At 36.7% G+C, this 26438-nt stretch overlaps 1 protein-coding gene across 2 annotated transcripts; it reads right to left on the bottom strand.

Annotated features, from left to right (window-relative positions):
- Positions 1-551: 551 nt before the first annotated feature.
- On the bottom strand, positions 552-26438 carry TCEA1 (transcription elongation factor A1). Of its 2 annotated transcripts, none has more exons than XM_066181321.1 (10): positions 26338-26438; positions 20557-20619; positions 16371-16476; positions 8546-8633; positions 7378-7526; positions 5462-5518; positions 4437-4591; positions 2908-3054; positions 1916-1987; positions 552-864 (listed from the first exon to the last, which is right to left on the bottom strand). In XM_066181321.1, exons 1-10 carry the CDS (start codon positions 26404-26406, stop codon positions 856-858), a joined length of 915 nt encoding a protein of 304 aa, XP_066037418.1. In that variant the 5' UTR covers positions 26407-26438; the 3' UTR covers positions 552-855. The 2 variants fall into 2 exon arrangements, with proteins under 2 accessions (XP_066037418.1, XP_066037427.1); XM_066181330.1 differs by having other exon boundaries at positions 7378-7523.

Raw genomic sequence — 26438 nt, 5'->3', positions numbered from 1 at the left:
TGTTATTAGGATAGTCTACAATACAATGCCTTTGCTTATTTACAAAGTCTAAACCCAAGTTGGTTGTCAAGCACATTAAGCAAGACTGAACACTCAAATCAGATTTAACCACTATTTTAAGACATTCTTAGAAATAATGCCTACTGATAGAATGTAAAATACATGCTTTGGGCAATAAAATATATTGCATTGATCAAAGCTGGTTACATAAACAAGCTTAACCAACCATTGCAAAAGAGGTCATCATATCCACTAATAAATATTCAAACCCCGTGACTGCAAATTTAGTCCTAGTCCAGAAAGAGCACATACAAACTAGAGAGTTAATTAAATTATGGTTTAGTTAACAACTGAGTTTAATGTTATGAGGAACTTATATATCTTTTCTGCTTGCGAAGCAAAGTGAACAGAGCAGAGAGAAACAAATTTCATTCTTACAACTGAGCAAATGTGGAGAGGCAAAATACACACAGGAGGAGCGTGTATATCTCAGACCACAAAGAATACAGCACATTTTTCACATAGTTAGAAAAAAACAAGACAATTACCAAAATGTTTAACTGGTAAAAGTTTAATGTCAACTTACTTATAAAAAATGAAAAAATATTTTAAAATTCACCATACAATTGAGCAACCTGGCCCTACTGACTACCAGCTATAGGAAGGCATTTAAGGAAATGATGGTTGTGTCAAAACGAAAGCTAATTTGAGACATGTATGCTGCTTTGAAATAAAAAGAAAAGAAAAACCAAAAAACCCTCTCACTTGCAGGAAGCTAGATGCTTAGCCTAGTTTTTAAAGCTAATTACAAAATCCTCGTTCATACTGGTCCAGATGTCTTGACAATTCTTTCTTCTAACAGAACTGTCAAAAGAAAAGAATTTTTAAATGAGATCTTCATACAGCTTAGTTCTAAATCTTTGCAAGAAGAAACGGAAATACAACACCATACTTAGGATATGGAAATTACTAATTAAAGCACTTGCTTATATTTTAACCATTCCCTGAGGCATCTGTATACAGACACTTCTGTAACTGCCACCTTACAAAAGGTTTTAAGGACAAATGTACTTTTTCAGGTACTGCAAACAATTCCATCAATTTCTAAGCTTTATATATTATTTAGATATGTCAGACCACATATTTGAACAATATTCAGCAATAAGCTATGTAAACCAAGAAGCATAAAATATTTTTCTGTGTGGCAGTCTTAATGTATACCGTGGCATGGTCCTGCAGAGCTACGGCATTCTCAACACAGGAAAATAACAGAATGAGTTTATCATGCTTCCCGTGGCATGCCATCACACCTTAAGCTGTAATTTTTACAAGCCTTTGTTTCAGTGTTTCTTCATTTGAACTACCAGTGTTTCTCAGAAGCTTTATAAATTCCTGTTTCTCTTAAAAAAGAGATCCAATCAAGTTATCACTGTCCTACACTTATCCTGGCACAGGAATACAGCAGCAGTCATCTCTCTTTTTTATTGCTTCCTCATTTTGGAATAGCAAAAAACCAGAAAAAACAATAACAACAAAAGGTCTAAAAAAGGTCTGTTTCACTCACCAAAGCAGAGATTAAAACCAGTTAAAAGAACTTTGGGTGAAGAAAGAGAATACACAGTGACCAGCTTGCCACCACTTCCTATGGCAAAGCTTTATTGTAACTAAATGTCACAAGGACTAAGTCCTGACTTCTCTACCCCTCTGCCAACCTACTTGAGAGATCTCACACCTTCAGTCAAAAATACCTTCTAATTTAAAGCTGTTTTGCAATCTCAACATGTAATATCATTAATGGGTTAAGAAGTAACTAAAAGTCATCAGGAAGTGGTTTGTCACATTTACTGTAAACCCAAATTAACTACAGAGGCTGGCTGCCTGCTATCAAATATGCAGAGCAGTCTAACAGTCTTACCTTCCATCTGTTTCCACATTCATTGCAGACAACAAACGTTGTCATGGGTTCATCAGCACTGCGGGTTTGAACCTTTGGCATAGGCAAGAGCCAGAGGGGAAAGGGAAAATTAGTATCTTCAATTTTTGTTAGTGTGTGTTCAATGTAACTGTTTAAATCAAAGTTTTACATTAAGGAAACAAATTTGCATAAAAATACAAGTTAACCTTATGTATCAACTGAAACTGGCCTTTTGCCTGGCGATAAAGCCATTATAAACTTAGATTTTGAGAGATTTACAAGCACTAAAATACCAATTTCTGCACTGAAACAGTGCATGTATTTCTAGGAGCAGATTCTGCACTGAAAGTGCAATGTCCAGTACAGCTTCACATACATTTACTGATGCAAAGGCTTAAAAGTCTCATGACTGAAAAACAATTTGCTATTTAAAGCATCTGGTAAACGATATAAAATATAGATGCAGCTGATCCTATGATGAAAATTACATTCCCAGAAGCACTGTTAAACAAATTAAAGCACCCTTTCCGTGGTTGTAGGAATGAATGTAAATCAGGGTCTAGTGTTAGTCAAATGGTACATTAAATATATATAAAAATATACATGTGTATATGTGTATATATAATTTTCTGCTATTAAGTCCCTCTGTAAAAATAAGCTTACACACATTAAAAACAGTATCTTTCCTTCACATAAAACCCTCATGAATATGACCTATTAAGAAGAATTAGCAAAAATTCAGCATTGCAAAGCTGAAGTTTCAGTCTATACAGATACTCAGCTTGGATCTACATAAAATTTTTGGCAAATAAATACAACATACTTGCTTTATCTAAGCACAACTAAGTAGATACAGCTATTTTCACATTTTGTAACTTGTCAGCATTTTGTTAAAAGTTCATTTTGCAATTCCATTTTTTTTTTCTCTGACAATCTTTATATAGGTCTCGAGTTTTGAAAAAAGAAAACGAAGAGTCTGAATAACCACGCACCTGGGTGTATGTACAGTTCTTCTTTTTGCACTTGCCACATGTAAACAGATCAGTTTGGGTACCTCCTGTTTTAGCCATCTGGTGCTCTCTGATAGCTTCTTTGGTCAGATTTTTGCGCATTTCTTTCAGCTCATCACTTGCCATTTCCTATAAAGGACAAAGAGCAGACAGAGTTTACTAGAGAGTTTTAGCTTTAAAACAAGTTACCACTGTGCAAGTCAATACAATTTTTTATTTAGAATCCATGAACAACTCTGTTGAAGGGCAATGTAATTCTACACATTTTTAATTTTACAAGACTTAAGCTGGGATATTTCACACCACAGAAGCTACAAGAAGTTAAAAATGTTCTCTTTTTAACACAGATAGGAAAAAAAAAGTACTAGTTACAATGTCAAACATCTAGAAACATTTCTATGCAAATACACTTCTGAAGTTCAGAAATGTAAGCAAGGCAAGGTAGAAGACTGAAAAGTCCTCCAAAGAGGCAAAAAAGATGCCCTCCCTAGGTTAGATCCTTGGATAACTATCTCATTGACCTACATAACATTTATTATAGAAAAAATTTACATTATTTTGACTACTTCCATCTTTGTACTGATAAATACAGTACATTCGTAATTTACCATATGTCACCACAAACCATATAAACTTAGTTTCTAAACACTAACTAAGGAGTCCAGAATCACCTATTTTCTTGTTCCTTTAAAATAGTTTTAGTGCGCAAGATCTCACAAGGTCTAGTAATCAAGTGTGCCCAGCAAGAAACCAATTACATTTTTCTTCCATTCAGTCTTATTTGCCATCCCATGTAGATGTGGAATGAAAATCTTGTATCAATGCTGTTTCACTTCAAAAGTAATCTTAACACTAAGGGGGTTTTAGCCACTGACATTTTAATCCAAAACACTCATCAATCAAAGAATGTGCACTAGACAGGACAAAAATATATGTTTGTGCATATGTATATGTATATAAGTATGTAGAACAAAAAAAATCAAAATACATACTGAAGGTACAATTTGCTTTTTTCACACATTCTTTCATCAGCCTCTGTTTACCCTAACCTTTATGTAAAGCTACAGTAAAAAAGAAAAACCAACCAACAAAAAAACCCAACACAAATTTCTCTTGGAATAAAGTCAGTCACAATTTTTATTAGTTGACCATAACTAATTTCTCTCAGTCTCCTTTACACCTCATTTGAGGGGGCAGAATCTAACACATAGAAGCAGAACTACAGAACTGAAACAAGATGTTAACAAGATGCGCTTTCATTTTTCTCTCCCATAAAATCTAATTTTTCCTTTGACTTTCTAGATCTATTTTGACTTGTAAAGAAAAACACTTTCATGCCCTCTACCCGAACACAGCCCTATAATTCAGATTCTGCAAGGCACAAAAAAGCCAGAGTCTTTCAGAAGTATGGGCAGCTTACATAAATTACTTTTATGGCTAATAAATACAGGCCAGAGGGAAATAGGGAATTTTCCGAAAGGGAAATAGTTCAAGAGCTGTGCTTTACTTACCTCTGCTGTCATTTTGGCAAACTTGTCAGGAGGAATGTTTCCACATAATACATTTTTCCTTAGGTTAGGGTTCTTTGCATCCTTGAGATTCGCTATCCTGCTTCGTACCCTATTTTTGTATTTCATATCAGTGTTTTTTAATTCTTGAAAAATAGGTGCTTTGGATTTAAGGAACAAAACATGGATAAGTAAAACAGAGTAACACATTAACAAGTAAACCAGAGCATTAGAAAGGATTCATTCTGGGGGGCAAGTTCTAAACCAATGTACTTCTCCACTGACCATCAAGTCCTTCCCCCACGCCAACCAACAGCTACTTTCTTGTTCAACGCAGCAGAATTCACAGCCTTCTGAAGCCTAATCATAATTTAGCACAGGGTCAGTGAAATACGAATTTTTGGGTAGTAGGACCTCAACTGAAATTGTGAAAAGTCACTCATAAGTTTATGTCCCGTTTTGTGACCTCATCCTGAGAATTAATTCATTCCTGAACCAAATATTCAAACAATTACATCTCACTAATACTTTTTTTTCTTTTTTTTGATAAAAAAAGAAACGCAGACGTCTGTTCTGGAACTACTCAAACACTGCTGCCAGAACCACCCTTTTTAAAACTGTAAATTCACTTAGAAATAAACTTGTAGAAAATTAAATAAAAGCACTAGAAAATTATTAAGACTGTTAACAAGAAAAGATTTTTAAACAGCATAGAACAGTCCAGCATTTTATGTAAGAATGCTTCAGTAAGATATAATATTGCTGCTACAATGAAAACATATTGAGCTGAAAAGAACCCACACACTCACCTACATTCATTCCTACATATTTTAAGGCAAATCATTTAGGTTGGGCTGGTTTTTTAAACACTGAATTTATGTACTGATGTGTTGAACATAGTTGCCATTTTTGTTTTATATGAAATATAGGAACACTCAATATATAGATCAAGTTAATTCATTTGAAAATTACTGTGTTTTTAAAAAATACTCTTGCTCTACAGCACACAGATATACAACAAAGGATATCTTCTTCAATCTGAGAACCCAGCTCTTCTTCATCAGCACCAATAGCAATGTAATCATCTGAGGAAAACAAATGATAAGATATTAGCAACATGACACTCTGTGTTCTATATCCCTGAGATCCCTATAGTTCCAGAACTCTGAAACTCAGCAAATTATAAAACATCTGCAGTTAGTCTTCTTTTTGTATAAGTAATTTTAATTTACTGTGTAGTTAACCTTTCAAAATTGATTACTTGGAAGAACACAAATAAGTGAAAGAAGCAGAAGTTTTTAAGAGTGAAAAACATTCAAAAACCAAAAAACTTCTGACATCTAGTTGTAAACACAAATAGAAACAAAAAACACTGCCATACAGAAAATTTTAAAATATTCCAATAGCCTTGGCATCTCTCCCATCTCCACACCCTGTGCACAGAACAGACTATTATAAAAGGGAAACATTTTATATTGTGTTTAATCAATTATTTTAGTCCATACAATACAAGAATAAGCAAATAAATGTTTTGCATGCATGGAAGAGAAAGATTTCATTAGAAACACAGTAATTAAATAACAAACAATCTTATTAGATTTTTTTAAAATGCAAAGCGGAGACGTGTCATAAAACACATAAATTAGAAGAAATAGACCACAGCAGTCTTGAAGACAATACAACACTAGAATTTCTCAAGATAACTGTTTACTGTTTCTGACCAAAGTGCTTCTTCACGAAGACATCTATCTTTCTATGACAGCTTAAGAACAAATTACATACAGTGTTCGCTTCCTCATTTCAACATTGGTGTATTTCAGTGAGTGATCCAAACATCATTTGTTCTTTGATCTCATACCAAAGTCCATAAAACAAGAAAATAACCTTATTTTTTTAACTCATGGATCATCAATTTCCATGTACTATAGAAAGCAACATAGCAAAAAAGGTTTTTGGAAAACTATCTAAAACGAAGACTACATAGAATTATGAATACTATGTATTCATACATAGTATCTGACTGTCTGGTCCCAAAAGAAGTCTATCAACTATATATCCAGATGACCACAAATTCCTAGTCTTTAGTCAGCTTTACTTATTGTCTATACCTGAATTTGTATGAATTAAAAGAAAGAATAAAAGAATGAATGGATGATTCAGAAGTCTACTTACACTGGGCTACAAGTTACACTAAGCTAAGAACAGAGAACCAGGAGCTGGGTCATAATTTTGATAAAGAGAAGGATGCATTGGAAAAAAAAAAACAAAAAAACCCAAAAACTCAGGTAATTCTGAAAAGTCCAGCTTCCAGTTTGCTCCTTGTCCAGCAAATCATTCAATTTCTCAGTTAAAGGACACCCAAGTGGACATAAGAGATAAAAAGAAAAAAAAACAGAACAGTCAAGGAATTTACAGATACCCAGAAGGCACAAGGTTAAGAGCAATGCAAGACTCTCTTATTGCAAGTTATCTTGATGAAATGTCAAGAATAAGTCAGAATAAAAAGGCAGCCTTCAAAAACTAAAATCTGAAGGTTTTCAAGACCTGTTCTAAGAAAAGAAGTCTTGTATATAGTCACACCCTCTCAGTCAAAAAGACTGAGACAAAAAAAAAGTATAGCAGCCTCTACAAGAAGATTTAAATGAAGCATTAAGGAGGCAATAAGATTCCTGAAAAGATCCCCTGTTGGCAAGGTATCAGATGAACTGAGCCACAAAATGTCCTGAATTAGCAGCTACAAAAATGCATCTCGAAACATTCCCATGCCATCAAGGTTACTCATTACTTGCACCTTGGGTGAACTGGTTTATGGGTCTACACACATAAATGGACACAAACAGGGTTTATTCTACCCTACAGGGCAGGAAAAAAAAAGCAGAGCGGGAAAGACAGAAATAGAGAAGAATGAAATAGTTAAACCTGAAAATATAGTCTAAAAGCTCACCTCCAGTTCTGAGAGCTGCAGAGAGCATTTCTCTACATTTCACTCGTACAGAGTCTGAAGTGCTTGGAGCCCGGGGAAAAGAAGGGATGAAAGAATTTGAGGGAGCACTACCCTCCTCCTTCCTGCTGCTGGAATTGCTACTTGAACTGCTAAAAAAAGGCAAAAATGAAAACCAAGATTAATGTCTTTTCCCCCTTCTACAAATAACATTGTTTCTGGGCAAAATATGGGTCTTTTGCTACATCCATTTGATGGTATTCCAAAATAAGAACGCAGGGCCACCTTTTTAAAGTTATTTATAGCTCCAGAGTCAATACAATTTTTAAAGTGTCTTTAGATATTCACTAGGGTATTCCACACAATAGAGACACAGCAGGTATTTCATTCCATTATGTGGCACACAAGCTTTAATTCTCAGTTCTTTACATTAACATGAAATCTTTTTTTTCCTCCCACAGAACTTTACTTTAAAAAACAGTGATGATACATCTCACCAACATTTGCTCTGCAGTGAATGCCTTGTATTCAATCTGCTTACTGTACTGAAAGGCTGCCATGGTCACAAAATCCCCCCGAAAATTTATGTAGTTTTGCAAACTGTTAACCAAGTTTTAAGCTTCCATCTGGACATACAGTTAGAGGTTAAACTTCAATTTTAAAACTCAGAAATGTATAGAAGAAATGGGCTTGCAAATACTCTTTTGTAAACGTTCTTCAGCTCCCACAGTGACATTAATGTACGTTTCTTTTTCTGGTAACATATATTGTGTTTACCAAAAAAAGTGTAGAATGTTTATTAAACATAAAAGCTAACACACAGAGGAAGCATATGCAATTACTACAAAGCAGAGACTGAAAGTTGTTTTACAGTTCTCAAAGCCGGGTGCTAGTACTGAGAGAGGACAGAGTATTTGACAGACCCAACAGATGGAATAAACAATAAACTTGTCTGGTCATATTTTGACCTATGTCTTTTTTTTCTTTTTTTCTTTTTTCATGTCAACCGTAGCACAAGTTTACTTCCCCAACAACACACTGTTTCTTGTACAACTCTGTCTTTCAGAAAAGAACATGGCAGCTGTCTCTAATATGACAAATTCAGATCAAATAGTTTAATGGTAATTTATACTGAGTGAGGTTATGCTCACAGCCATTAAGAATTTCGCACCTTTCTTCTCTGGCTTCAGGGCTGTTTTGTGAGGAAGATGCAGGCTCCTTTTTCTTTTCTTCAGAATCTTTATCAGTTGAAGGTCCATCTGGAAATACAAAACATGAGAAACTCTCTTCTACCCAGAAATAGTAACTGATTTAAAGCAATGGTAAAATATCATGATTTCTCCTCAGCCAGCTGGAAATGCTATCAGCTCCCACTCTCTAATTTGACCTTCTCTTGCAGTACAGCCTTCCACTTCTCAACACCCTCCCAATGCAGGAAATGGAAAACATGACAACACTTCAGATCCTTCAAGTCAAGTCCAGCATCTGCTTAAACTGGTAGTGAAAACATGATGGAAACATAGACTTTTATGGTTTATTTTTTCCAACACTCCAGCATCAGGTAGAAAGTAACTTCCTAGGTATTGCATCAAGTCTCTGGAATTTGTCTTCCAGGCTTTATATACTTAAGTTCCTACTACATAAATGCCACTCTTTTTAATTGTATTGTGGAAGACACCACGGCTAGCAAAATATAAAGTAATTTTCATATCTTCAAAGGAGTTTCCCAGACACACAGACAATATTTTCTGTGATCGCTCTTAAATTATTTGCCTCAGTATTAAAATATATTTGAATCTGCCATTCCCATACAACTTACGTTTCACTATGATTTTATAAAGAATAAAGACAAAAGTCTTTATGGAAAAGAGCAATCATACTTAACTCTAGCACAGCAAGAATGCATACACCCTTCTATTGTAAAGAGAATTTCAGGGTGGCTAAATTGAGCGCCTGCTTTGATTTGTTCTCTTGAAAGGCTGGCTCTCTACTGCCTACAGAGAAAGCCTAGTGAGACTGGCATCACTGATTGACAGATTTTGTGAATTCTTCTTTCCAAGCCCTTATAAAGCTGCTATTACACTTCTAAATTCGTAGACTGTATTATTGGAATGAGCATATATTACAAACTTTAAAATTAATTAAAAACAGAAGAAGAAAAGGAGGGAAATCTGTTAAGGCTCAGTCTTGCCAACAAAGATGTCCTGAACTAAATAAGCATGTAAACCCTTGTTTAAGCATCTGAAAGTATCCTTATTTCCAGAGGAACCCCATCCCTGTGTTTCTCAGAGGAACTTGGTTGTATGTAACACACAAATTTAGGTCTCTTCAAACATCAAGTTATTTTATTTTTATGGAGTAGAAAATAACTGTACTGGCTTTCTTTTTACAGAACAATAAACTGAACATGATTTTGATCCTTTCCTTAACCTGTGAGTTAAGGAATTTATCCAATCAAATACCACTTTATTAAAAAAAATCATCATAAAAGGAGAGCAGAGACAGCAGTACTGGATCAGACCAGGCACCTATCTACTCTCCTGTCTCCAGCTGCACCTATAAGGAGATGCACACAAAATAGTACAGGAATCAGAAAAGCACAAGAGGATACTTCTCCAGAGTATTCCCCCAACCCTCAAGAGCTCACCCATTGTTTGCAATGTTGTATTCAATCCTTGATGAATTTCGTTTAAGAAAAAAAAAAAGATAAATAAACACAGATGATGCACTCAGGCTGATTGTCTTTAATAAGCTGAAGATGTTATTCAAAAAAATTCCTACTAAAGTTACCAATTTAACAAAATAACTAAGAAAGCAAACAAGACTATAAACTGAATGGATCACATGAGTTCTCTGCTATGACAACTGAAGTGCACTAAGAGAAAGAAAACAACTCCCATTTTTAACATGCATACTCACTCTCTCTATGGCAACAACTGATTACACGATATAATCTTTAAAGATGTTCCAAATCGGCATGCAATCTCATTTAACTTCATGTTTTAAGTACATGCTCATTTTTGTCAGAGGCTGTAAGACAAACCAGCAGATCAAACAAGGATCTTGGGGTACAGCTCTGCTTCAGACCATTTACCTACACATTTTTTTATGGCACGCCAAGTTGTCAAATTCAGGTCTGACCTGTGTATCTCGTGCTTATTATGCACCATACCCACCACAGTGGTACAGCAGGCACCCAGAACTCTCTAATCAAACACTTCCATTTAGCCCAGCATCATCTCACCAAGGGCAAGCACCTGCCAACATGTGCCTTTATGGAGGGCAGGGCATACACAAAGCACACAGATAAAAGCACAGCTCCTCCTATAGCTGCAGACCAGTCTATGCAAGGATGTCGCAAACCAAGGCCAGACTTGAGCAGCTGAGTCTGGACATCTTCAGCAAGTATGTCTTCAAAACTAGAGCTTCTTTAATCACTTAAGAGTTCATAGATATTTTTGCTCAATCTAGTTTCAGACAGCTGAAAATAAAGTTAATATTATCCTAAGTGTTTAAGTCGCTCTTATGGATCATAAACTGAAAAGCACTAGAAGAGATGCTTTCCATCTTTAAACTCACACAGTAATAAGGGTATCTTGTTTTATTGAAATACTGTATTGACAAAAGAACAGAGTGCAATTAACAGCCTGCTAGGCAGCATTTCATCTATCCTCTAGGGAAAGAAAAATTATCCTTGACAAATTAAAAGTCCCTACTAATAAGCTTATTTTACATTCAATGACCAGACTCTAATAGAAAGGAAGAATGACATCTAATGGGAACTATGAACAACCACAGAAATTCTAACAAAGTAAGGTGGAAAAAATGGCCCCTCTGTGAAATGTCTTTAAAAATATCAATGTGATTCACCTCAGGAAGTCTACAGAACATTATAAATATTTATATAATATAAACTACAAGTTGTGCAGTTCCTTTTTGCAACTCCATACAGCTATTCAAACTTACTTTTTTTTTTTTTTCAGAAACAAATGGAAACTGTCACCAATTTTAGGACTGAGAACTGTAACTTTGCAGTTTTAGCTACTGCATCTTCAGGCAGCCATAAAAATCTCAAAGCTTTGTTTTTTTATAATAGAAGCTAATTTATATTAATATTTCTTCTTTAAAAGACAAAGAACATGGTAGTAACAAGAATAGACTGTTAGCCAATGAAATAAGACATACAAAGTTTAACAACTGCACTGCAGTTTCTACCTGGGACTTGCAATTAATTTGAAAGATACTTGAAGTTTTTCCAGTGAAAATCTCTCCAGGGTCAAATAAGACATATCAGTAGTTTCTGTTATCAAACCAAAAATTTTAATGTAATAACATACAGTCAGAAAACATGATTAATCTGAATGTTAGAAGCCATTAATAGCTTTCTCCAACATTTTTCTAACTATATTACAAGCCAACGCTATGTTTGCTAGTAACAAGAAAAAAATTAGCAAATATAAAGATGTAATGTTATTAATTTATAAATCTAACTTCAAATTAAGAAAAACAGTAAAGTAAATTTTTTTTCCAGAAACATTAAAAAAAGATGGCTAGTTATTACCTGGAAGCACATGAAAATTTAATTTAGCGGGATATCGTGCGTTGCCTACTCAGGAATCACCACCAGAACTTGGAAAGTTTTCTGAATATTCAGTTTAAATATAAATTAAAGGAAAGAGATAAGAGAACAGGTATCAAATTACATAGTTACTAATTTAACAATGACCTTCATATTCAATAATTATTTAGGCTCCATTTTCCAGACTCTGACCAAATATTCTTGAGATGCACAAGCAGCTGCACTTGTCAGCTATTCCTCCACAATATGCAGTAAGGCATGAAGGTAAGAACAGTAAAGTTTCTTTTCAGTAGCAGTACTGGGAGGAGGAATATCTAAAAATCCATAAATAAACAATGAAATTATGAACTGTTTGCTATCTTTAAAGTTTTTTTATCATCAGTGACAAAAGACTGTGACAAAAGACATGTGGACTTATTCACAGTGTGTTTCTCTCTTATATAGTATAATCCACTGTGTCTTGTTATCTCTCCACTGATTAGCTTAACAAATTAAAGACCTACTAACAGGACTTGAACAGTTCCAAATATACACTTGACAGGAGGTGATTTCTACAGCTCCTACTCCATATGAAAATGAAACTACTGAAATTGCTTGTGCACTTGATTCTGCTTGATGTCTTATAAAGACATGTACTCTTCTTACAATAGTAAACAATATTCGTAAATGCTATTAGACTCTATTTTAAGAATTTTTTTCACCAGGATTTTTTTTTTTGAGCAAAGCCAATAGGTTTTGAGATGTCCTTGAACAACTTCACTTATGACAGCATTAACATACCTGTAAGACAGTCCTAGACTGCACCTGCTGGCTCCAGGAGAATCAAATCCAGGATTTTGTGAGCAAAGTAATCTTAATAAAATACTTCTATGACGCCTGATTGGTGTTATTAACACCTAAACACTCTTTTGAAATAAAATTACTCAAGCATGCCCTGCTTTGAAACAGGCATTTCAAAATGTTTGTGGTCTCACTTTTAGTTTTCAATACTGGAAACAGATGATCACTTAATGTTAAGAACATTGTGCCGTGATTCTGCATTTTTAGTTCAGTATATAAAGTTACTGGAGGAAAGTCTACTTAGAGGTCTGGACATTCTTTTTCACTTTACACTCTTCAGTTCAGCAAGTCATTATTTATTATGAGGGTTATATTCCTTAAGGAATTTTTATTGCTTTTCTAACATAAGAAACACCCCTGACAACCTAAATGAGTGTGCATAGATTCATTATCTGCACAGCATACTCTGTATACTCAGTACTTAGAAAAACAATCATTATTTGTAAATCCCATGTTACAACTGAGCAGCATTTTATTATGAGAGATGATTTTAGCTTCTTATGCAAATTGTGACCATCTCTGCTGTGTGGTTTAACTTCCAGAAAGTATCTGAAAGGGACCTTGCACTGTGGCTCACCCAGTGAGTCACTTGAGACAATGGTCACAAGCCCTCTGCTGCACAGCTTCCGACCCCTCCAAAAAACCATTGGTACCCTGGGAAGGCTCAAGTCAAGCCACAATGATCTGGTGATTCACAACTCACTTTGATTTGTTCTCATGTCTCCCATGCATTGCTAAAAACTAAATTTTGATAGCATTGAACTGAAACATTACATGCAGCCTGAACAGTCAACAATTCTTGCCTAAATTCAAAATGTCATTTATAAAAATAACTCACAAAGACTTCAGAGCTCTGAGTACAATGCCTGGTACGATTAACAGCTGTCCGCTTCTGCTGCCATCTTTGCTCCATACCATTTTACATGCACTATAAACAGCATAATGGAAACTGATTTCTCAAGCAGCTCAACATATGGTATTTCGTATTCTTCCAAGAAAGTCAAAACTAATGATAAAACAGAATAAGAGTACTTTGTAAGATTCCCACCCATACTTATACCCTATCTTTCACAGTTATGAAGCTTTACGTTCTAATGAGTTACTGAGCAGTGATAAAAGAGGCAAAACATTTGCCTTACTGTGCTTTGTTATCAGATCCACATTACAACCAAGGAAAATTTAACTACCTAAGTTTTGAATGTAAGCAGTGCTGTATTTTCACAATTCATTTGATTTTATGTAGCAACTGCATTACCACAACTATACCAGAGCTGGCACAGCTCTAATAGTAATAGTAATAATATACACACAATAATATCTCTTCTGTAACAAAAATTAGCACATGAACCAAGGTCACACACCCACTGCCTCAAGAAGTATTCAGTCCTGATAAAAGCCAAATATTTCTTATTTGCTTTCCAGCCCCTTACCTGTTCGACTTCACCTCATGCAAAAAGCCTTAGAGGTAGAGTCTCCCACCTGTGTTAAAACAATCTGAATCTAGAAAGCTGGGAAAGCGGAAGTTCCACCTTGCCCTAGCTGTTTGTTACTGCTACAATCCCTGCCCAGGAACCAGTAACTGTGAACAGGCTGGACCAAAAAGTGATAGCTCAAATTTAAGCCAGAAGAAATGAACAATACAATTAGTTTCCAACTGGTCAGTTCTGGTCAGCTCTGGTCTTCTGGCCAGCCCCTCCAGCACTAGTTGTGGGAGCACAGGAGGGAGCAAAGAGGCACTTGTGCAGAAGGGAAGTCAGGACTGCTCCTTTGCACAGCAGCCTACACCCAGAATGACCGGCCATGACCTGCAGGCACCACATTCTTACCCACACTCCTATAGCATGAACACCCTCCAGGAAGGAGTGACAATCCCCATGTTTCACTATGTTTGAACATTTAAACACCAGTAAACTTTAAGTAAAAACGAATTAAGACAATTTTTACTGACTTAAGGTACTCAAGTGTTAAAAAGTGAGACAATTATTTTTAATGTCTCAACGAACAAATGTTTTAGTCAAAGGACAATGATAATCAGGCAGATCTCCCCCTCCCAAAGACAGCAGCATCTGAGCACACTCCCAATTAGAATTCTGTTGGAAATGAGAGTATCTCCCCTACTATGTTGTCTAAGATAAGTTGCAGTATTAAAAATTTGAACTTCCAAGAAAAAAATTAACTCTCACCAAATATTGATAGGGCTTTCTTTTTAAAACTTAGACTAATAACTTTTAATAACTTGAGAGCTAAATCACTCAATCCAGCAGCTACTTTTAGAAGCCTTTGGAATAACTGACACTAATATGCAAGTCAATTTCTCCACTTAAATACCTGAACACTTTTATATACTGATATAATAAAGTTGGACTTCTACATTTAAGTTTAAAAAGAAAAAGTATATTATTTTCACTATTTACCAGTTAACTCTGATCAGATCCTACACTAAGACCCTGTATATGCATTTACTTTTATTACGAAGGTCATTACGAATTTAAAGGTATTTTATCAGCATGTCTAGTAATATATAATTTTAACTACTAAAACTAACATTATTAGTAGGTAAGTTAAAAGTCTTTAAGCTAGCTTTAAAAAGTTTGCTGTAGAGGCTGTTGTTTCTTACTAGAGCATCAAAGCTTAAGGCTCTGACAAAATGTCCATTTCTACAGAAAGTTAGAGTATTTTCTATATCATTTACAAGACAGTAATAAAATATCTGATAAAACACTTCACAATTGATAAAAATGAGGCTGAGTTCAAATGGTAGGGGACTCACCCTCTCCTGGTATGTGGCCTATTTTTCCAGACAGAATGGTAAATATTTAAATCACAGTGTAAACTGTTTTCTATGTTAAAATTTTAAGCTTCAAAAATCTTGATTTACCTAAACTTACAAACAAAGAAACAAAACAGAGTGCACCACAATGTATGAATAAAAATACCTGGATACATTTTGAGATTTAAGTGTTTTCAGATATATTAAGTATTACCAACAGAAAGGTTTTAAGTGTATTAATTGCTTTAAGGGAAATTGAACAAAAAGTATTAAGTCACTAATTAGTAAGCTGTTTAAAATGATGAAGGTTTAGGAAGTGCAGCTCTGTTTCTCACTACCTGTAAGTTCTAACAGATTTTAACATAATTTTTGCTCCATTTTTTCTCTTCACAAATCACTTTATAACCAAACTTCAAAGCCTCCACACTCTCACATGAGATTTAGTACCAGTTCTTCAGAGTACTTGTTATATTTGACAAAGAAATAGTGAAGAAGAGGTTTGTTAGGGCTTAGTGCTGCAGTACAGTCACTCCAGCTCAACTGCAGGCAGTGAGACTTCAGAAATGACTCACGTCAGAGAAGCTGATTTCCTACTGCCTGCCAGCCCCAACAAAATACATTCACTGTTTCTCTCACAGTAATGGCCTGGTGACAGTCAAGGAGTAAAAAACCAATTACACCAGCTCAGGAAGTTTCCACATTCACACAGAAGCACAAGTATTTCTAAAGCAAGGCACTGTCGATGATGAGCACCAAGGCTCCACAGAGTTAAAACATGCAAGAGCAGGGATGTTTCTGTTACCATACCTAACAGCTTCTTCCAAGACTTGATAAGAGATTTTGCTAAAGATGTCACCTCTTCATCTGTGCTTTGCTTGCGTATTGCATTCACTGACATACCAATTCTAGTAGACTGTAAAAGAAATAGAAATATACATTATCACAAGTGACATGAGGACAATTTAACAAACAAACATATAAATTCATACTTCGTCATTAATTTTTACAGTATCCTTTTTCTTTTCATTTTGTGGTGGGTTTGTTTCCTTTATTCTTGTGATTATCAGGACAAAATACTACAAGCCTTTATAAAAATTATTTTAACAACATGAGTGACACTATTTTACACTACAACAACACAGACTTTGAACTTCAGAAGGCTGAATTTTTTTTTTTTTTTTTTATTTTTGGGATGTGTCTCTTTTTTATACTATTCTACACAGACCAATTTGATTATTGAAACAAAGTTCTTCAATCACACTGGTCAGACCAGAGGGACACCAAGAAGAAGTGTCTCCTAGGAAAAGGAATGAAAACATAGGCAGAGTTTACAAAACATTTCTCTTGATTACAGAAAATTTCCAGGGAAAAGAATTTCAGAAAACTAAAACATCTCAGGCACGAAACTAGAGCTACACATGGGCATTTAAAAAAAAAAATACAACAGTACTACCACTTGTTTCCATCACAGAAGTTTGGGGACGGGTGGGCAGTGATGGTGGGCACAAGGTATAAAGACTGTATTTATATTTCAGCACTATAAGAAGCTTGCTAACTTCTTCACTGACATCACACTCTTAGAATTCCCATTTAGTGGCTGTGGAAAAAGCTGTTATACCAGCTGGAAGCAAGCATGTTTTAGGTACCTAAAAATTTTGGTGATGCTGAGATTCTTTAGAATCCTTAGCACAGAGAGTTGTGACTTCAGACAGAAGCAGAACTCTCTGTGTTTAAGATTTTAAAGAATGAGCTCGTCTATCTTTCTGAAAAGACCAAGACAGTGACAAGCTTTAAGCCTTTGCCACTACTGCCACCTACAGAGTGAATATGAGAGTAAGTTACAATTCTCACCCTTCAAGACTCAGAAGATGACGACAGAAATTTAGTTCAACAGTAACATTTTAGAAGATTTATGGCTAATGTGCTCATGCAATAAGGAGAAAATTTCCAACCTTTTAGCTTCACAAGAGGAGAAAAGCACTTAACAATACATAAAGATTTTATTATGTTTTTGTATTTTGACTGATGACTACTCTACTTGCTTTTGCAATGGATTATCACAAACTTTCTTCTTCTTGAAAGGAAAATTTAAATCTTTGTGGCTTGGTAAAAATGGAAATGATTTGTTCCTGTAAATTACTTCTTACAACCCAAACAACACTTTCTGAGGCACCATGGATGTGCTAAATGACTGGAAACATTCTGAAATAATCTGTAGCTATTTCAGCCAAGGAAACACATCAAATAACCTGAGAATCAGCTCTAAACACATATTTTGGATTAAAGAAAACAAATGGTTACTCACCTGTAACTAAAGTGTTCCAAGATGGACTCTGCTCACTCACATTAATGGTACTGGCCATTTCTCTTGATATTTTGAACACATAAATCTCAACATTATGTTCAGACAATAAAGAATAGCATGCCCTTAAAAATCCATAAAATACCACATCTGGATGACAAAAATGTAACTACCAAAAAACCCAGCCCTCCATTAATACCTGGGCACAATTACAGCCTGTGCTCATCAGCAAAGGGAAAACACACAAACTTACAGACTTAATTAGCTAGGTAAAATCCAAAAACTCAAGTAAAACTCAAAACTAACTAGAAAAATTTCTTCTGATCACCTAAGAGAGACAGTTTATAGGAACTGTCTGAACTGCCAGTTTTCTTAAAGCAGTACATAAAAACAACTCATTTGTTTGCTTTTATAGAGCACTGGATCAGGTCTACCTGAAGAGAGGAAGTAATGATCTACTAATTTAACTGGCACAGATAGTCACAAAAGATCAGTGTTACGTTCTCAAAATGACTCTGCTTTAGTGACAAACCAGCTGACATTATTTGAAATTTCTGTAGTCTTCCTATCTGTAGAGCTGTTCTTGTGATTGCCATTTTTAAGTGAAAAACTCCAGTAATTTCATTCTTCCCTGCTACAAATTCTAGAGCACTTTTCATCTGCTTTCAGAATAAAGACAGTCAAAGACAGCATAAGACAGCTGTTTTCACCCTGAAGCATTGAAGTTTTGGCCAGTAGCCCTCAGTAGGTGAGAGCAGCAGTGGGCATAAGTAACCTATGACTGAATCCAAAACAGAGCACACAGTGATAAGAGCAGGTGTTCTCTAAACCAGAACAAATGCAAAAATGTAAGGAACACAGCAAGAGTTGTGTAAGGAACACACCAAAGCAAGCAGAGGTGCTGCCAACTTTAAACCTGAAAGTGTATGAGGGTAGACAATAGGTGAGCACTTGGACCAAAGCAAAGCCAAACCAACCACTGAAGAATAACCACCTCTGGGTTCCCAGCTCTCCACAGCTTGCTTGCCAGTTAACTGGTCTGAAGCCATTAACAAGGGCTGCACATCACAGCCTAGTTCTGCACGTGTCTGTCATTTCCTGTAAAACCTGTTTGTTAAAATAAAGCCTGACTGTCTCACTCACTGTTTAGCTGTGCACTAACCACAATTAGCACCAGGGACACAATGCCTCTAATGCTGTGAAGCTGCTAAACAGATTTGCAAGTCAGACCACCGGATAAATTGTGTGAGGAAGCCCTACTGGCTCCCTGCCTAGCTGAGCAAGGATCAGCTTGCTTACATAAAACTCATCAGATGAAACACAGTGGTATTATTGCCTATAATCACTTCAGCTTTCTGTGAAAATAAATGTGGCAAGAAAGACACAAGACACCAGCACAAGTCCAGATGACTAATATGCACCTTCCTATTGCACATACCCGTAAAACTAGTCAGAGGACCTCATCACTTCTGAATGATGCTTCTGAAGTAGCAATGATATTACACAAAAAAATCATCACTTCTCTTATTACACAGGAATTACAGAGCTAGCAGAGCTTTTCTCAATGTAGACAGCTTTCAAACTTCTTAAAAATGGGTATGGAAGGATGCTTTTCACTTATGGTCTGCATTTCATCAATTCAAACACATTTGTCAGAAGTCTTGATCTACACAGAGGAAAACAGTGCCTCCACTATCTCATGATCATCACCCTCCTTGACACTGGCACACTAATGATCCACCACCAGGGCAAGGACCATGATTACTTCACATTTCAACTCTCACACTAAGTCTTAAGCAAATTTGGGAGGCCAACAAAGAAAGTTTATGTCAGACTTTATATATTTATCAAACTCTCAAGGGAAAAAAAAAAAAAGTACATTTGAGTACAAATATGTTGCTAAATGCAATCGTATTCAGTGGAACTGTTTTGAATACAGCAATGGATATTTATGAAAAGTTTCCTAAGGTACAGTCAATGCACTATGCAAGAGTATCCCAAAGCACTTGAATTTCCAGAGCACTTGCAAAGAGATTTTTAATTCCAAAGGTAAAAGAACATTATTATACTTAATGCAAAATATAATTTGCATTAAGACCGGCACAAAGAAACTCCAAAGAATCAGGTTAACCAGAGGGGTTTTCTGGGTCTTGTTTTATGTGGGCTATTTTTTCTGTGGGGTTTTGAGTTTGTTTTCTTTTTAAAGAAGAAGGTAGAATATAGGGGACAAACTATCAGAGTTGTACCAGCATTCATGCATAAAAGTGACACTTTAAAATTCCTATTTTCTGTCAGAAATACTATTAGTAATAACTTACTAATACAACTAATACAAGGTGCATTCTCCTTCCGGAGGAAGGAAACTTACCATATATGTGTTAGAGTAAAAGTATAAGATTCTTTGTCTGGTAGATTTGTAAGCAGCTCTTCTCCTTTGTCCATGACAAAATTCACTACTCTCAACTTAATCAGAAAGATAAGCTTTATGAGTTTGCTACTGGAAGAAAATACTTAAGGTAAGTGTCTTAAATCAGGTGAAGTGAGACTAGACTACCATGTAACAAAACCGAAGCTTCCAAGGACTTTGGACCTAGGAATCTCCTTCAACAGTGTGACTTTCAAATCTGCTGGCTCCACCTTCTTCATTAGGGAGTTAGCATTTGCAACATAACAACAACAAGAAAATCATACCTGTAGTAACTCAAGGGTCATGGGAATATTCTTAAGCTCCTTCAACAAATCAAGAGCTCCAGCCTAAAAAAGAAAGAAAATAAAAAGTCAACTTAGTAGCAAACAGGAACTTCAAATATCAACAATATAATCTTATCTGCCTTCAGGGTCACACACTGGGTTCAAGCCACCGGTTCTCAATTTATCCACAGAACTAAAATAAGGAATGTTCCATTTCACAAACTCTAAAGCATTAACAGGCCTTAACTTGGAAATCAAAGTATTCACACAAAGACTAGGGGAGTTTTACCCCATGTAACTCAACTGACAGTCAAAGCATTCTGAATTACTACTTAACCAGCCCACATCTTCAAGGGTCCTTCACTTAACAGCATCAGAAACAACGCAGACTACAGCAGCAATTTTCAGTTCAGAACAACCACATCAGTTTTAGCACAAGAACTTGTTGAGAAGCCCTGCACAGTCCATCAGTAATGCACACACATATATAAAATACACATAGACATCATTCTTAACTGTGTTTGTGGTGATGAGGTTTTTTTCTCCTGCTAAGACTGTTAGGAAAGGTACTAACTAATTCTGTATAAGCAGCTTTCTAGATAGATGATTCAAGTTCAGAGATTGTATTGTTAGATGTTAACAAAGTCTATACCCAGCTACTCTAACAGTTCATTCTTTAGTAATATAGGCCTTACTTTAAAAAAGTTTACATAAATGTGAGCTCTGTAATTCTCTTTAACCTCTCCAACCTTGATGATTTACCAACTCTACTTCAGCAAAGCTCTGCACCATCAACTTCTGACTGTGCACATGGGCTGGCAGCCTACACAAACCTCCCAAAGGCTGAGATAACTTGGCTGTTACTCAAGTGCCCGTGGTGCTGAACCTGGAAGCTATCAACAGAAGGGAGGCAACAACTGCCTGTGCATCCAAGAGGCCATTCAGTTCACTCAGGCTCAGTTCATTACCTTTTCTTCTTTTTCTTTTTTTTTTTTTTTTTATTCATGAGGTTTGGAAATAAATACCACAAAATTTGCATTTGCATATCCGTGGAATTTGATTCACTTTTCTTTCCTAACCTCTCAACTCATCCTATTTTATTTTGCATTTTGCTTGCTTTTCAAATTCTCCCCAATCAACTTCTAATATAACACCTGTTGCAAGGAAACTTAAAATATTCTGCTACATCTGCAGTCTTACACTTTAACCACCAAAGATAAAATGACCACCAGGAGGTTGAGAAATATGGAAGTGGAACTTTGGTGTCACATTCAAAAACCCTCAGCCTTGGACACCTTCAAATGTCTATTGCAACGTTTGTTCTTCAAACACTCCTGACCCAAAGAAGCCTCCAAACCCAAACATTTCACCAAATCCCACCTTACACAAATGCAATTAACATATAAAGCTAAAGTTTTACTACTTTGTCACGATAGCAAAAGCCTCATTTAACTTTTATTCATGATATACAAAGCTTCTCTCTAGTCTTAACCACAGAATTTTAGCAGCAATGATGCAAGACTGAGAAATGCCAGGATGTTTTCAGGTGCTAAACTGAGTTGGCATACTAAACCACGTCTCTCTCTCAACAGCCATAAGTGTGGTTTCTTCTGTGCAAACACAGATCCAAATAAAGCAAGTTAATTATCTTCACTGCTACAAAACAAAATCAAATACAAGAAAATTTTCTTAGCCAAACCAAAACTAATGATAGACACTAATCAAGGTGCCATTTTAAAAAATATAATCCGGTAAGACTTATCTCCAAACCAATTAAGTTATTAGCACATTTACACAGCATGTAATTTCAAAATAAACACACCCTATTGCAGTCTGCAAATTCAATATGAAAGTAACACTTTAATACAAAGTAGCACTCCATCTCATCTTAGAAACAGAGTCTAGTCAAAATTCCTTTGCCTGTTACATCCCTTCCCAACTGCACATGTGAAAACAAATTTATTATTCCCAGAGTAAATATTTTCTAATACTAGCAACTTGATACAGAGCAGGTTAACAAACCATGCAACAATTTAAAAAAAAAAAAAAAAACATAACAGAAAACAAACAAAAAACCCACAAAAAAAATCCCACAAACAAGAACAAAAAAACCCCTTCCAAAAACCCCACAAACAAAAATCAAAAACAAAAACACCAAACCCAAACAAAAAACAACAGGTTAACAGATGTTATCTACATTTTATGCTGGTTTCTGTACCAAATTACCAAAATTGATCATGTACTAATCCTTTCTAAGCCTTCACTTCTCTAATCAATTATACTGTGCACCAAGAATTAGATGCTTTAAAATTAAATTTAAATTGCTTTGAAACTCGTACCAACTAAACAGTTTTTTAAAATCACTTTTCTTAGCATAAAGTCAAATGCTCTCTGTATTTCAAAACTAGTATGGAAGTTGCACAGTATAACTTGTAATTACTTTTCTTCTAATGTAAGACTTCTGTGTGCAGCAAACCCCTCAACCATTAAGACCATTGTTATAAACCCTCCTTTAAAGGCACTTCCATCATTTTATAGAAAATAAAAGGCAATGTCCCATTCTCCTAGGCTGGCTGGCTTTCAATTTACCTTGTTAATTAAATTAAGAGAAGTCAGCTTCATACAGATCCAGCAGATTACTCCTCTCAGCTTCCTTCAGTTGGTCAGATCACAAAAGCACAGAATAGTATTTTATAGTCATATTTTAAAGCTGAGCTTGAGGCAATAGAAAATGGGGTATGTTTTTGAAGACGGGAGACCTATCCAGATATAATTCTGTTCTACTTAAAGGAGTATGCATTTAATAACACAGACAATTTTATTTTCTTCTTTAAACTTACTCAAGCATTCTTGATTTTTTTTTACTCCATGGGTGCAGCCTTAGTTTTCATACCTATTCATTACAGCAGCTTAATGGACGAAAGGTGTACTTACACACAACAGAAGCTCAAAGGAAGACACTACAGGTTTTAATCCAATCACAGTTCTGAAGGAGGAGTAGTATCTGTTTCAATTTGAAGCAGCAGCAGAAATATGTATGGCATAGTGCATTAAATACTAAATCATATCATTTCCTCCTTGAAAACAAAAGAACTGCATATATAATTTCACTAAAATAATCATGAAATATGGACAGCTACAATTAAATCTTAGTCAAGGCAAATCACCAAGAGTCTGACTCAGAAAGAGTGTCTGCATGGCCTGCCCTTTTAACTCATCAAAAGAAATGCCACAGAGTGCTTTGCCACAAGCCAAAGTCACCTTTTGTATGAGATCAAACATTTCTTGTCATCTGACTCATGACAGCTCCAGAGTGAGCAGGTATCAAAGCTTTTATCTCTTTCTTTCATTATTAATGCATCTCATCAAATCATTCTCCTTCAAAGACACAGACCAAATACCTGTTCTTGATGAGTGAAAATGGAGAAAGGAACACAAGAGGTTGTCAAGAGCATCATTATTCAGTGGGTACTTGTGTAAGAAAGCATTTCCCAATTCTACTTCATCTTTGTGAGACAATAAAGTACCTCTTCACAGAGACTACCTTAATAATTTTGCTAAAGTTAGCATTTTAACTGCAGGGCAGAATTAGGTAGGAAAACACTTTGTGCAATTAAATAAATACCTTGTAAATGACAAAGTCTAGTAAGAAAAACACGGAGAGATCTGGTTTGAATACTAATGTACATCTTCTTCTATGATACAGCCAAGGGTTTTTATCACACTACAAGCATGAGCTTTGGACAAACTGTCAGATCTCCACTCTTAGCCACAGTGGCAACTCATTGAGAAAACATCAGCCTAACAAAGGAGCCACTTGTGTGTAGTAAGGAGTGAAGGAGCTCTCTTACAACACAGCAAAAAAGCCCAATGCCTCTAGTGCTGCCACACTCTCACTCTTGGGCCAGAGGAGAAAATGAAGGTCCAGCTCTCCCCCAGCCAGGCAAACCCTGGCCCAGCCGTGCCCGCTGTGTTCAGCCACGTCAGACCCACGCTGACCCCAAGGAAGTCACCACAGCGCTCCCCAGAGCTCTGAAGGGTAATTATGTTACACGTGCTGGAGTGTGAATACATGTTCCCAGCTGCTGTTGGGAATTTTATCCAAACTCCTAAGCTTCAGATGACAGAGAAATACCCTGTGGTTACCAGCAGCATCCCGGGTATGGCTAATCCCCAGGATCAACAGTCGTTCTCATACTACCTGGGAGCTGTCGTTTTCGTTCTGTTATCAGAAGCTTTACAAATAAAACTGAGCTGGCTGCCCTTTATCATTCTCATGACTGTGATATTTAAGCATTTCAGTCAGTCAGTTTTCGCCCTTTCAACACCTTGTAGGAAAGAGCCACTACTTCAGTTCTAGAGAAAGTGAAACAGCAAATGTTTTTGTGCTTAAATGCATGGAGAATAGAAATAAAAACAAAGAGGGGAAAATAATGGAATTAATAAATGCCAGTCATAAAATATTCTTTCCTCTAGACAAGGATCTTGCTGCCACAATGTATCATTTGAGAGTTCAAATATATCACAGCTAAGCCATGCCATACTATGGAACCTCACAGACAGAAGCATAGCTTGTGTGTACTTACAGTGATTTCGCTTGTATTCTGAACTAAACTAATCTCATTGGTTTCATACAATATTTCTATAAATATGCAAATATTAATAATGCTACTCATACTGTCCACTATTAAGCAATAACAAAACTACTTCCATAACAATAACATAATTACTTCCATAAACTGGAATTCCACGGGGTTGAGTTCTGAACTATTACTGTTACTGAGCTTTTAATGCACTATCATAATGTATAAAAAACCCATTCATGTATATAATAATATCTTGCAGGAAGAACAACAATCACATATACAAGCACAAATTTACAGAGAATATCAATGTGCCCACCTGATAAAGAAGTAGTAAACAGAGTTTACAACCTACTTGCAGGCTATTTTATGTATAACCATGGTCAGTTATCTGGCTGTTGCTCTACGCTCCGATTTTACTTACTTTACTTATGTGTTTGTAGGCACCGTATAAACACCATATGTTACCTGAGTTCTGCATGAAGGACATACATGATAAGAACACTTGAGTTAAGCCAACTGAATCCTGCCTAACTATATTCTTCCTCTGTTCTGAGGCACAAATTATGCTAATTACTCTGCAGGTTAATAAACACAATTAGAAGTGCTGCAGGTTAAAGAAAAAAAAAAAGGCTCACATTCCCCATTTGTTTGTGAAATTTACCCACTTAACCCTGGCCCTCCCGCAGCAAGGTTTGGGCTCTTCACTCATATCTTATTTTTTGCATCCCACCTAAAAATCCAGCTTTCACACCTAAAAGCGACAGCACCCCATGTACAGGGGTCATCTCCGCAGGTGTTCTCCTGGGGGTGGCAGGTTTCCCCCGCGCAGGGCCAGCACCGCGCTCCCGGCCCGCAGGACTCGCAGGGCGCAGCCGCTCCCAGCCAGGGCCGGTGCCCGGGCGGGAACCTCCTCCGGGCCCAAGGCGCTGCAGCGAGGGCGCCGCGGCCGCCCCGCCGGGGAGCAGACCCGGCTGCCGGCCCCCTCCTCCGTCGGGGCCGGCGGGAGGCGCCGCTGCCCCGCGGGGCGCCGAGGGAAGCGCCGAGGCCGCCGGGCAGCGCGGGGAAACGCGGCGGCGGGAAGGGACAGGCCCGGCGCCCGCGGGAAGGACGGAGCGCGGGGCCGCCCCGGGGCCGCGCCGAGACCCGCGGCGCCGCCGCCGATCCGCCTCCCGCCTCGTCCCGTCCCGGCGCTCACCGCGTTCTTCTTCTGCACCATCTTGTCCATCTTCTTGGCGATGCGGATGATCTCGTCCTCCGTGGCCATGGCGGCGGCGGCCCGGGCGGCGCCAGGCAGCG

This window comes from Chamaea fasciata, unplaced genomic scaffold (assembly GCF_029207755.1).
Source record: "Chamaea fasciata isolate MVZ Bird 193981 ecotype frontalis unplaced genomic scaffold, bChaFas1.0.hap1 SCAF_1, whole genome shotgun sequence".
In the NCBI taxonomy this organism is placed as follows: domain Eukaryota; kingdom Metazoa; phylum Chordata; class Aves; order Passeriformes; family Sylviidae; genus Chamaea; species Chamaea fasciata.
This window is presented reverse-complemented; position numbering and strand designations above follow the sequence as displayed.